The following is a 13861-nucleotide window of genomic DNA, read 5'->3' on the forward strand; positions in this document are numbered from 1 at the left end:
GGAGTTGCGACACGTCACTACGAAATACTCGGTTACTGGAAACGTCATGGAAGAGAAACAAACACACAAACGTCATGAGAAAAAAAAAGGAAAAAAAGAGAAAGAATAACGAGAGAAAACAAATACAAACACAGCTGACATCTTCCTGATCCTGATATTTTGAATATTTTTAACTGATATTTTTATAACAGTATTTAACGTAGCTTACAACAGTAGCACAATAGGGGAGACCGGGGATAGTTGTAACACTTCCAATTTCTCCAATCAGGGCTAAGTTTCAAATGATGTGACTCATCCTGTGCATGCCCAATTCAGTTCTGCTATCACATGTGAAAAATCAGCACATTTTGTCAAACACAGACAATTTAACATGAAAAAAAGTAATTTGTATGCCAAAAAGTAAGTTTTTCTACTTTATTTCAATTTCTAATAGCATTATCTGCTTTGCAGTTAAACTCATCAAATGTAAATTATGTTATTTGTATGTCTATGGGGATATATTCTGTGTAGGTCTTTAGTGCTAATGTTTTAGCCGTTGGCTGTAATGTTAGCTAGTTCGTGGCTATAGGAGTCTGGGTCAGTTGTAACAGCAACAGTCTGGGTTAGTTGTAACAATAATGCAGATGTTACAACTTACCACACTATTACTTTAACTTATATTAAACAAGTTGGGGCAACGACATCAGCAGAGAGAGGTTCACTGGTCGCATTTGTATATGCGGTTAATGCCATTAGCAACACAACTACTTCACTGTTTGTGTTCCCACACATACATTATGCAGACCACTGTGTCAGAGATGGACCAGTAGGAAGTACTGGTAGTGGAAATAAATCAGGATGGGTGCAAGAAACAGATTTCCTCATCTTTCTGAAGCACTCTGCAAACCACACCAAGGTAAGCCATGATAAAAAGTAATGGAATTGCGATGCTGGTGAACAACTACATTTTTTCAGCTTCATTGTTATGTTCAAAATTGGTGCAAGAGTTGTAGGTTATAATGCCCACTGAGCCAATGAGGCCAAACTCAAGGAAGACCAACCAAAATTAATGAAATATTCAGTTGCAGAAAATTCCATAATTTGTCTTTTTTGGGGGGTTGGAATATGTTCAAAAGCTAGATTTCTGCATTCTGACACACACACACACACACACACACACACACACACACACACACACACAGCTACATAAATGGATGTAAGTGCATTCATGTGTTGAATAAACAAAGATTACATGTTAATGTTTTGTTAGTACCCTTATTTCATTGTGTTACATTTTACCCCAGGATATGTTACAACTCACCCAGACTATGGGGTTAATTGTAACATTTCACTCTTTGTGTTTGAGGCCATACCATGCAATGGGTAATTGTGCTGCAGAGAAAATAGCTGCACTATTTAATAGCAGAGACATGTAAATACTTTGCATTACATTTTGAATCCACTACCTTAAAAGAGCTCCAATTTACAGACAGAAATGTCAAAAATGTTACAACTATCCCCGGTCTCCCCTACATATTAAAACAAGCTTCCGATAAAAGCCATTTAATGTGTAAGACAGTCAAGGTGAAGTCATAATGAGTTGAATCAGTTAATTAGTTTTTCATGCCGACACTTTTTTTCGTGGTTAGAAGTGGATTGTTTTTTACCAATATTATAATCCCCCAAAAAATCAAAGTTTAAAACTGACGGGAAGCCTGATGCGATCTTTTACATGACATCAGTTAGAACGATTAGGTGGGTATTTAATGTATTTAATACTTTTAGACAGTAAAGTGTAAAGGAGAAGGTGGGGCGCAAAAGACACTCCTCATTTAGCACGCAGGGCTTTTTTTCATGCTTTTCATGCTGAACACTAATAAAAGTGTAGTAGCTGCACTCTGTAATTGTCATATCCTCCTCACTGGGTGATAAGGAAGAGAGAGACAGAGAGATAGATGAGTTTATTTATTTTTCATGAAACAAAAGCAACATCTAGGCTTATACATGACAGCAGACTGGGACTGAATGATTTACCATTAACACCCAGGCAGAACTTACGCATATGCTACCAAACATGGCACTTAAAGAAAAAATATAATAATAAGAACTGCACATATACACAAACACCCATGCATAGTTACTGATGGTAAGCAGTGGCACCATCTTCTTTAACATGCAAACTGAAATAGGGGTGAAGTTCCCCAGTAAACAAACACTCTGTGGTTCATAGAATGACGCAAAACCTTCCTTGTAATCCACAAAAACTCCAACGTTTGTGAGGTTTTCCTTTGGGCAAAGGAAGCAGGTGGTTCTGTGAGGACTGTGCAGACTTTGTCATCTTTGTGCGATCACCCAGGAATCATTTTTGGGGTTTTGTAAGAGGTTCTCCTTATGGCTTGTGCTGGCTTTTATTACACCCAGATGCTCGTGTTGCTAACCTCCACCTCCCAGTAAGATTTCCCATGGATCAGGCAGCTGAGCCCAAGCAGATTGCTGAATTACATCTAAGCCTCTGGAGCTTTCTGCTTCTCTTCTCTGGCTCTCACTTGCTTCCCTGTGCCCGGATCCAGCATTATATCCACTACAGTTACAACAAAAACAACACATCTGTAAATATAACAATGCCAGGAAACAGGAATCATACCTGCTATGAATACAAATGAGACGTGATCAAACTGTTTTTACTTCTTTTTTTTTTGGTCCCCCTCTCCAGGCCATTAAGGGGCACCCAAAGGGCTGACACATTTTAAACTACATCAGTAGTAATGTGAAAAGTTTACAGTGACAGTAGACAAGACCTGACCTCCCTTAGGGGGACCAACCTGCCTCCACTCATGCTTGTTGCAAGTGGCACACATAATTCTGTTTAAACAAACTCCATGACAACAATGATGCAAACAAATAAATGTAAACGAAAGGATTCATCCTTCTGAGAATAATAAGAAAGAAGGAAAAAGAGGATGAGGGGAACAAAGCAACAACAGTAGTGACGGGGCACTGTTTAAAAAAAGCTTTAAGTTTGGAGTTGCAGTCACAGCACCGCTTGTTAAATGCTATAATAATATTTCATGGTCTTCAGCTACCTACTTGTTAGCTTTCACAGCTAAAAACAACCAAACCAAAACACAGTTACCTAGCTGCTAACACAAACCACAACTGCTCTTTCATATTAAAAGCATCAGAAAATGTTAAAAAGGATTTTATTTTGAAACAATAAGACATGTTTGAGACTTGAGTTTCCACGTTTCCAACAAATCAGCTGCTAATCGAGCACTGGCTGCAGTTCTAAAACTCAGGACTAAAAGCTTGAGGAAAAATCTGAAACAGATATTTTAAATATGAAATGTGTGCCGTACCTTTGAGTGGTTTCGATCCTTCATGTCTGGGTCTTTCTCTTTTTGATGATCTTTAGTTTCCCTGGCTGAAAGCTTCTGGATAAGCAGCTTCACCTGAAAGATAGTAGGCACTCAAGTATCCATCGAATTATCACCCAACCATGGACTTTGTGGTAGAGGTGGGTGGATCCAACTAAATATCGATGGTATGGATACCAACGGTGGTATTGGTATCGGATCAATACTTGTGTGATAGGATTGTTACTTTGTTACTAATAGTGTTGAATTTTTTTTTTTCTTGGAAATGAAAAAAAAAAACCCTTGAACATGCAGTATGAAACATGTCTGAACCTTTTTGTGTTGACTACACATCTATTTTATTGTTAGCTTACAGCACAGCGACCCAAAGTCCTTTAGAGACAGACGGGTCCATGTCTCCAAAATAATCCAGTTTCAGAACACATGAAAACCCAAAAGGTGTGTTTTGTTAACTCATTATTGTACAAAATAAAAATCACAATGATTTAGTGTCCAGTAAAATGTGTTCACAATGTTTCAATTAGTGATGATTAAGCTCATAAATCATGAGACACTGCTCTCTCCTACATAAGCTGTCTTTATAGGTTCAAAGCATCAGTATTGGCAGTACTAGTATTGTATTGGATCAATAGCAAAATTTGTGTTATTACAAAGCACTACTTTCTGATTGGTGTCCAAATGGAGTCCCAGACGTGTTCTGGTCTTATAGAATTGGGGAGTTGGAAGAGCTACAACAAAAGTCCAGTTTACTTTCTAGCAGCTGCTTAACAGACGGTCATTTTGTCTTTTGATAAAAAAGGTCAAAGTCAGCAGTAAAGATGATAAAACAACATCTTCTTTCCCACTTATGCCACATCAGGCCAGCCGAAGGAGAACATGAAAGCTTCACACAGAGAGTGTAAAACTAGAAAACGTGCTAACCCCGGCACAGTTGTGCTATCTCAACATGACTTTTAGCTCTTTTTTTAGACTTCTTGGTCAGATTGTGGTGAAGTCAGGACAAAACGATAGAGGAAACAGAATTTGTTAAAAACTAAGAATCACCCTCTTTGGTGGTTGCATAACCCAAAAAGGGAATATATGTTTCTGTTTTCACTCATACCAAGAATATCATCGGAAGAAAAACCAACACTTCCTGCTTTAGCAGCATTTCCTGCTTCACCCCTCTACACCCTCTACAGTACAAACCACATTATGCTCTCTGCTTTCTAAATGACATTGACTGTGGTTTACCCCGTTTGCAGGTTTCTGTTCTTCTCTCCGTTTCTCTTTTAGTCCGATTGTTTTCTCCTGTGTTGTATTGGCTGAAAACATCCGGGCCAGATCCTTCACCTAAAATGCAGCAAGCAATAAGAACTGAAAACAATCAAGCAAAGAAAACAGATGAAACCTCTCCTGTAGTAAAGAAACACTCAGGTGCAGCAGCTGCAGTGAAACAAGCTGTCAGGTCTGGCTGAACGAGTGTCAGACGTTTTTCGTGCACAGGAAGTCGTACCTTCAAACCAGAGGAGAAATCTGAGAGTGGTGCATTTTCACACGCTGTAGAAAAAGATGATAGTAATCATCAGCCATGTTTTTTATTGTATTTTTCTCAATTTTACATATAAACATTCTCATATTGTGACATACATATTTTGGGATCCTTCTCTGCTGTTAGTGATGCTTTCGCTGCTGCAGAATTGATTTCAATGGGATCGCTTTTTGAATCTGTCACCATCTGTCAGAAAAGGTGGATAATAGTTTATAACGCATGAAGAATTTCAACACAGCTCCCTGTATTTGTCTCCTGTGATATATTGCAAACATATATGATATATGTTTGCTTCATGATGGATTCATCTAGCTCATGGTTTTCTGTGAAACATGCTCGCAGAGGGGCACGGTTCTGGCTCAACTGCAGGAGGAGGAGTGGTGCAGTGCGGTGCAGAGAGTAGGTGGAGTATTTGGGACACTGGCTGTGCATTCCCTAATTAACCTGTGCTTATTAGGCAGTTTGCCCAGACCTGGAGATGGACACATGCCCACACTTCTGTGCTGTAGCTGATCTGCATACTTGACAGTGAGAAGCAAGAGCCACTGCTTTGAGAGAGAGAGAGCACCCTGAGGCCGGGCGCATCGAGAGTAGCGACTCTTTCCTGTTATAAATGTGTGTGTTCTGTAAATAAAGAGTGCGTGCCTGATGATGCTGCATCGACACGGACACAAGGTCTTGAACTACAGAAAGAAAAACAATGAACTCCAACATAAAAACTTTAAATGTAATATTTTGCTCAACCAGCAGCTTGAAGCTAAAACAGGATCCACTCATGAGTTATTTGGGTACTTCAGGCTGGATCAAAGAGCTAAATGACTTTTCCACTGATGGAGGAAAGGCAACAGATCACTCGCCCTGCACCTGTGTGGGTTTCTGCTCCTCCCCGTGCTCCTCCTTTGCTTTGGCTGCTGTTTCCTGGGCAGAAATGACTGAAAACCTTTGAGCCAGCAGTTTCACCTGAAAGATATTGAACATATTAGAAAGCCGTGATTCATTAAATGGTGTTTGGGGTGGGGGGTCATCGTAGACATGATTAAAGATTCTATATTTTGTGTATTTTAGCCTTCAGGCTCGAGCACAGGTGTTGGTCCGTGATCATGATCATGTCCCATGTTTTACATATTTGGCTCCTCCCATTAACGTATGTGTGGGTTTGTGTTGACTGTTGAGACAGGTGGAGACTGCTGATTGGCTGCTTTGAGTGCGTATTTGATGACTGGATGGACAGCAGTCTCTCAACCTCCAGCTGGCAGCCAGCAGAGAGCCAGCTGTTAACTGGGATCTTGAAATGTGAGGACTGAGCAGCAGTGAGGAATTGATTTGAGAGCCGAGAAGCTGAGAGAGCATTCTGAATTCTGTTTTCAGCTGAGTGCATTTAGGAAATAATGAATTGTAAATAAATAAATTGCTCTACATATTGAGCACCTCAAAGCCGTAAGATCCTTTTTTTCCTTCTTTTCCCCCAGTTGGAAACTGAGGTTAAAGGACTGTCAGCGCTGCTCTTTGCGTGAAAATTGTAAAAAATAAATTGCAGAAAAGGTTCTGGTAGCATAATTCACAGACCTGTCTGTAGTTATAAAATAAAAAGCTTAAAATATATGACCTCCTTCACATTTTCCAAAAACATCCAGTGGGCCAGATTGAAGTCTTTGCCAGGCCCATACAGGACCCTGGCCCTTATGTTTGACAGCCCTGTTCTAGGTTATCCCTAACTTGGGGATGTACTACAGGATATAAGAGGGTTTTACCTGAGATGGTTTTTGGTTGGCTCCGTGTTTCTCCTTTGTTGAAATCAGCGTTTCCTTGGCTGAAAACATGCGGGCGAGTTCCTTCACCTGAAAAAACATCCATAGCGACAACCAAACTCAAGCATTCCCATCAGAACGCTCTGCAGTGTCACAACTGTGAGTGAGAGATATGCAAGACTCTGTACCTTCACACAAGTGGAGAGTTCAGCCTCTGCAGCGTGATCCACTGCAAACACAAACACAACAGCTACATCATTGAGCATGAATGCATTAGCCTGAAATCATAGAGGGGCACCTCAGTGTCAACTATATATATGTTTAATTTTGTGTAATAAGCTAGGATATTTATAAGTAGAGCTATTTTGTTATATGTTGTAATATTTCATTTAGTTGAGTTAGTTACTCTTACTGTCTTGGGGCACATCATTTCCTGTGGGATTAATAAAGTATTCTGATTCTGAATGTTTATCGCCTGAACCATACGATCACATACACTGTGTTGGATTGTCCTTCGGTGAGACGTCCGCTGCTGCAGGACTTGTTTGTGTGTTTGCACTCATTACATCTGAAACGTTCTGTCAAAAAACAAGAGGATCGCTGTTAAAATTTGAGACATTTCAGAGTACAAACTGTACCTCAAACATTTGTAAGATGTTTTCAACGACAATACTTAAAAAGTCTTAGATTAAAAGTTCAAATGTAGCTAAACTAATTAGATTAATTCTGATCAGGTGCCGTTGGTGACTACATGCTACAGCTTCCTGTTTACCTCTGGTCTGCAGGCTCTGACTTCACAGTTCTTCCCCTCTGTCATCTGAAGTTTTGGCTGTAATTCAGCTTTGAACCTCTCCAGCCTTTCCTTGAATAAAGCCGAATGCTTCTTCTTCGGCGGGACCGGAGGTGGTGCTGTCGGGTGGTCTCTGGCTGATTTGCTTGCCTGGAGGTTTAAAATTGAAACATTTGCCGTAACGTTCAAAACAACCAGAAATAAAGTGAATGAATAAAATAATGTTTCTAGTATACGTCACAAGAGGCTCGATTTTATAAAAGAAAGGACTACACTGGCTTAAAAACATGCATAAAGCTCATTCATCACTTAAAGGGGGAGCTATTTTTTTTGTTACAGTGGTGGATGTTCATTGTAGATACGGTTGAATTTTCTGGCAATTCATATTTCAGGCCTTAAGGGGTTAAAGGTCATCAGTCTAATGTGTTAAATTGCAGTACCTGTGAAAATGTTTGATTCTGCGTGTGATTTTCCTCAGCTTGGCCTGCTGGTGCTGGGTTTGTGGTTGCTGGACTCATCATCTGAAAGATGTTATGCACTGTAATGCAAATGTTGACTGCTAATGGCTAAAATTTGACTAAATGCCTAAACAAAGGTCGGCCTCGTACAGTCTATTCAATACCTGTCTCTGATCCTTCATCTCTTTCTTTTCTAGCAGCTCTGCTGTTTCTGGTTCTCGAGTACTTGGAGGTTCTCCGACAGATCTTCTAACCTGAAACATTTTTAGAGAAACACATCTTATTCTTGTTTTACCGAAAACACTGCTTCATGACACCAAACTCTGGTGGTTTATTACACAAGCCGAAACATTTCTTTGAGAAAGTCACAGGACTCTACCTTCAAACCCGTAGAGAATTCCTGCTGCTGGTCACTGGTGGCTCTTTGGAAAGATGGTTGTGAGGTTGGGGGTGCTGTGAGGAAAAAAGGATTGCTTTAATGTTTTTTTTCCCAGACAAATTTTTTAAAAATAATTTGTCTTGAATAAACTTCATTTCTTTGGTCACACATACGTGATTTTGGCTTCTCCTTGATTTTGGCTGCTGGTGTTGCATAGTCTGCAGATGGGTCAATGTTTATATATCCTGTCATTGCACTACAGTCTACTGCCTAAGAGAGACAAAGCGTTTCTTAAACTGAAGAAACATGTGTAAAACCTAAAGTCCTAAGGTCTAAAACAGTGACATACATGTGATAATGGTTGTTGCTTTATTTGTTCTTCCTTAGATTGGATTACATTTCCTGGGTATGGTGGTGCTGAAGGCTCCCTGGCAGGTGCAGTCACCTGTAAAATATGGATTCCATTTACATGCTGCTGTTTACTCATTTTAAAGTACTATTAATGGATCCATTGTACCTGTGGAAGGGTGGGGAACTCGTAGAGTTGATGGTCTGACTTTGAGTTATTGGCTCTTTGGGTGGAGCGTTGTGCAGAAGCTGCTGTAAAAAGATCATAGTTCCAGCTTTCGCTTCTATTCAAAGTCATACTCTTAAATCGTAGCTCTGTACACACCTGATTCGTATTCATCCTCTCTGAACGTTGCTGCAGAGCTGTTACTGCTGCTTGTCTTTGCTGGTCCTGGTGAATTCTGTCAGGTTAAAATGAAACTATTTGAAAACTAGCTGCCGTTATTGAAGACTTTTTACTATAGAATGAATGAAAAAACAACAGCCACGCTTAACTGCTCATTGATGCTGTCAAAGAGTAGACTAAGATGGGCTACATGCATGTTAATTATGATGATCATGATGCCAGCTTGGCTAACATTTGCTGCTTAGCATTAAAGACAAAGTACATGAGGATGATGTGATTAGTTGGTTTGGTGCTGGACAGTCCCTCACCAAACTCTTCCTCTGAGGGATGTTCTGCAGTTAGTAACTGTACTATAGATGTGAAATGCTAAAGATTAAATACTAAAACAAAGGTTCTGCTTCAAGCAGCCCGTCTGGTACCTGTGTTTGATCCTTCCTCTCTTGATTTTTGAGCATCACTGCTGCTTCCAGGGGAACCTGAAACATAGAAAAAGAAAACACAGCTTCTTCCTCTTTTTCAAAACACAGCGCTACATGATACCAAACTCTGCTGTTTTAGCGCACAAGCTGGAACACTTAGAGAAAATCACAGTACTCTACCTCCTGCTGCTGAACGCTGGTGGCTCTTTGGAAAGATGGTTGTGGGGTTGCGAGTGCTATAATAAAAAGGAGGGTTTTTTCAGACAGGTTAAAAAACATGTTCTTTTGTATACATTTTGTTAATTTCTTTGTTTATACATACGTGACTTGGGCTCCTCCTTGATTTTGGTTGTTGTTGTTGGATAGTCTGCACAGCAGTCATTGCTCTGATATCCTGCCACTTCTCTACTGTCTTCTGTCTAAGAGAGACAAAAGGTTACTTAAACTGGAAAAAACAAAATACAATAACCTTAAAATCTAAAACAGTGAGGTACCTGTGAAAATGTTTGCTGCTTCACTTTTTTCTTCTTAGGCCTGACTATGTTTCCTGGGTATGATGGTGCTGAAGGCTGCCTGGCAGGTCTGTTTATCTGAAAAATATTGATTCCACTGACATATTTAATCACTTTAAAATTATTTGAGCAGATATTTCCATCCTGAATCTAAATAGCAAAATACAATTAAAAAAAAAAGGCAATGCTAAATCTTAAACTGTATTACCTGCTTTTCCCGGTGTTTTACTGTAGCTGGGACTGATTATGTGGTTGTTTAAAGAAGTCAAGGATAACTAAAACACAAAAGCTACACTTCAAACAATCTGTTTTGTACCTGTGTTTGCTCCCTGCTGTCTTTTTTCATAGGCAGCACTGTTTGTTCCCGTGGTGGAGGAGTTGGAGGCAAGGATCTTTGTACCTGACATACAGAAAACACTTTAATTCCAGTGATATTGCACTTTAAAAAAAGCGTCAGCAGTAAACTTTGGTGGTTTGTCACATGCTTAAGCATTATTTAGCAAAAAACCACAGTACCTCTAAACCAGGGGGGAACTCCTGCAGCAGGCGACGGCTGGCTCTTTGGAAAGATGGCTGTGGAGTTGTGTGAAGTGCTGTAATTAAGAGCAGATGATTTTTTATCACACTTTTTTAATCTATTCTTAATGATTTGAACAAAGCTTGTCTTGAATAAACTGTAACACTTAATTCTTTGTTTGTACTTACGTGATTTGGGCTCCTGCTTGATTTTGGTTGCTGTTGTTGCATAGTCTCTACAGAGGTCAACACTCAGGTATTCTACCATCGTGCTGCTGTGTTCTATCTAAAAGATAGAAAACAGTTCTTCATTTAAACTTTCTTTTAAAGTTTAAAAGAAAAATATCTTAACTTGTAAAAACAAAAAGGTACCTGTGATAATGTTTTCTGCTTTACTTTTTTCTCCTTAGGCCTGACTACATTTCCTGGGTATGGTGGTGCTGAAGGCTCCCTGGCAGGCCTGCTCACCTAAAAAGTATTGATTACATTTATATGTTACTGTTTACTCACTTTAAAATTGGCTGACTATTAACTCTAACTATTATTATTAATGATAACTGTAGTACCTGTGGAAGGGTGGAGTGTTCCTGCAGCTGATGCTGCGACTTTCTGGCTCTTTGGGAGTAGTGCTGTGTATATGCAGAAGCTGCTGTAAGTAAGAACACAGCTCCATGTTAGCCTCCACATTTTGTTGTATGAGAATCATGTTTTTACTAAATTCTAAGTGCATACATACTCAGTTTGTATTCTTCCTTGAATATGGCCGTTGCTCCAGAGTTGGCATAGCCGTACACACTTGGTGACTCTGGAAAATTCTGTCAGGTTGACGGATAAAGTTGAGAAAAAGTTGATATGTAATGAAAACACTAACATGGAAGTTTTTGTACAGTGATCAAAAGTAACACAGCCAGCTAGGAGCATTTAGGGGGATCTGCAAGTTACTACACTTTCGGTGACCTTGATTATCAAAATGTCGGGGTCGTCTGTTCACCACGTGATTTAACGAAACATCAAGCAGCTAAAGTCATTAAGTCATCCTTTACTTTTATAAATTATTTTTTTGTTATTTTTCATTCTGAAAAAAAGAAAAGGTGGTGGTGGTGGACAAAGCTTAAAATGCTTCCTGTCACTCATTTATTGGCCTAAAAAGCAAACTCATACCTCCTGCTTTACAATCGCCTTCTTAGCTGGTTTCCAGTATTCCGTGTCCTCCTCCCACTGATTTTTCCAGTTGTACTGCTCTTTTTGGGGGATCCTCACTCCCTTTGGTGTGCATCCCATCTTCCCCTGGTGAATTCTTAATCCCTTGTAAGTCGTAACTTTATTCCAGCCGCAGTGACAAACCTGCAGGCTCAGGTTTGAATATTCTGTTGTTTCTGTTTGTCACATAATTCAAGAGTCAAATGAAGATTTTAAATTGTTTTAAGCAAAAATAGAAATTTATAGCAATGAAAATGATTTTTTTTAACAAATTCCGGTTTGGTTCGCTTTAATCTGCTGATACCTGAGGCATAATATACGTCCCACGGCATTCCTGAGGAAAACGAAAGGTGACCTTCCGTGTTTTTATGGTAGGTGCCAGGTTATGGAGGAAATCCAGGAGAATGACGCTCCCTCAGTAATAGACGTTTAAACCATGTATTCCAACCCTAACCCTAACCACAACTTTAATGCTGTTAGATAGTGTTAGATAGTAAAATAAAGGTACATGTGTAGATTCATTCCAAACAGTTCTCATGTTTCCTCATTTTTCTCATGATATAGGGATGTGTTGGGTGCCCGGAAGCGTAATATGATTTGTCACCTAGCGTAAAATGTTACACTTTGGGAGCGAGAACATGTTGGATCAGGTCTTTTCCTATTGGGGTGTTTTTATCAGTTTGAAAGAAAAGTTATAATCTTGAACTCACACAACATAATATTTAAAAAACAAACAAACCTACCAATCTTGAAAGAGGTGCAGACATCTAGCCTGAGGTCCATTTGAGTTTTTGTGTGTCCCACATAGCTCTGTGTGTAATGCTGTGGAGGGTCTGAAACCCTCACACCCTTCGGGGTGCATCCCATCTTCCCCTGGTGAATTCTCAGGCCCTGGTAAGTTGTCACTTTGGACCATCCGCAGGAGTGACAAACCTGGAGCTCCATTTTTGCTGCGTGTCTGCATTACACACACAACAAAAGACACACAGAGGATGCTGTGTGACTTCCTTTTTTGCTCTCAAAATAACTGTGCTGACTGCACAGAGTGATTCAAGAAACACTATCAAGAACGTAAATAAGTGACTTATGTATGTATGTATGTATGTATATATATGTATATATTGTACTATTCTTAGTTAGCGTATTGTCTGTCTTGTCTTAATGTTGGTTTAAAATGGAGCACTGTAACAAAAAATAATTTCCCCCAGGGATCAATAAAGTATTCTGATTCTGATTCTGATTCTGAAACTTTCTGTGATTGTTATTACAGTGTTCATTTTACCTCAAATGTGAGAACAGTTATCTTTTACCATTTTCTTGTGTTGTACGCACAAAAACTATGATTTTTTTTTTCTTTTCAAAATGTGCATTAACATCTGGATCATCATATAAACGTTTAAAAACATCCAAGCTACAACAGCTGCAGTGGCTCAGGTAGCGAAAGTGACAAGCTTCCCTTTATCCACAGCTGCTGCGGGTCCATCTTTTCTACTGTAAGTCGTCACTTCCCTAATATTAGAAAACTAAATTTTTAATTGCTAATATTATTTACCTAACTGGCTTGTGTTGGTTGCAGACCTACTGCATTAAAAGCAGCAGGCTGGCATCAAAAGGCAGCCACTGGGTCGTCTTCCAGGTAACTGTCTGATGATAGACAACAGGAAAGCACCGTAAAACATCAGTTTCATTACTTCCCTTTTCAATTTTGACGTGACTACAGCTAAACCTCTACGTGTGTCTTCTCCATCACCTACTTCTATCATAGTTTAAACAAAGTAAATAATAATAATAATAACAATAAAGTAGTCAATTCTACTTTTTTTAAAATTGATTACAATTCCTGGAGTACGTTAGATATCCATTTGTAGCATCACACCGAAATAAGCTGTGACTTGATGACGTACAGGCTCCTCATTATTTAGGGCACCGTGGATTCTTGATTTTCCTCTCCTCTGTTTTCTATCGTAACAAACAATAGCAAAGATCAGCTGGATAAATCTGCTCTCTGTGTTACTTACAATAGAATCAGGGCGATGGATGCATGTGGTGCCTCTACTGTGCACTCTTCTCTTCCTTTGTCTACCGTTACCTCTGTGCTGACATGATGTTTGGTATGCTTTGTTTTGTGCTTTTACTTTCGTTTCTGGAAAAAAGAAAAAAAAAGAAGGAGGAAAAAAACCCGCCAACCGCCCCTGATAGATTTGCCCAGACATGATTCAACTGCATATTTTCACAACACACAAACATGGTCACATGATGAA

General features: G+C 39.4%; 1 protein-coding gene across 4 annotated transcripts; it reads right to left on the minus strand.

Annotated features, from left to right (window-relative positions):
• Window positions 1-1937: 1937 nt before the first annotated feature.
• LOC113019145 (uncharacterized) lies at window positions 1938-13722 on the minus strand. 4 transcript variants are annotated; one of them, XM_026162686.1, is made up of 32 exons: window positions 13619-13722; window positions 13153-13244; window positions 12344-12558; window positions 11562-11776; window positions 11137-11215; window positions 10967-11046; window positions 10773-10868; window positions 10590-10686; window positions 10401-10477; window positions 10201-10284; window positions 9867-9962; window positions 9695-9791; window positions 9553-9608; window positions 9373-9429; window positions 8933-9008; window positions 8777-8859; window positions 8609-8704; window positions 8433-8529; window positions 8260-8333; window positions 8045-8134; window positions 7863-7943; window positions 7405-7572; window positions 7129-7210; window positions 6821-6861; window positions 6636-6722; window positions 5749-5844; window positions 4983-5070; window positions 4849-4892; window positions 4587-4685; window positions 3336-3428; window positions 2892-2908; window positions 2769-2818 (listed from the first exon to the last, which is right to left on the minus strand). In XM_026162686.1, exons 3-32 carry the CDS (start codon window positions 12543-12545, stop codon window positions 2812-2814), a joined length of 2655 nt encoding a protein of 884 aa, XP_026018471.1. In that variant the 5' UTR covers window positions 12546-12558; window positions 13153-13244; window positions 13619-13722; the 3' UTR covers window positions 2769-2811. The 4 variants fall into 4 exon arrangements, with proteins under 4 accessions (XP_026018474.1, XP_026018471.1, XP_026018472.1 ...); XM_026162687.1 differs by having other exon boundaries at window positions 8777-8856; window positions 10967-11049; XM_026162685.1 differs by having other exon boundaries at window positions 10967-11049.
• Window positions 13723-13861: the final 139 nt, after the last annotated feature.

The sequence above is a fragment of the Astatotilapia calliptera genome, chromosome 3, assembly GCF_900246225.1.
Source record: "Astatotilapia calliptera chromosome 3, fAstCal1.2, whole genome shotgun sequence".
In the NCBI taxonomy this organism is placed as follows: domain Eukaryota; kingdom Metazoa; phylum Chordata; class Actinopteri; order Cichliformes; family Cichlidae; genus Astatotilapia; species Astatotilapia calliptera.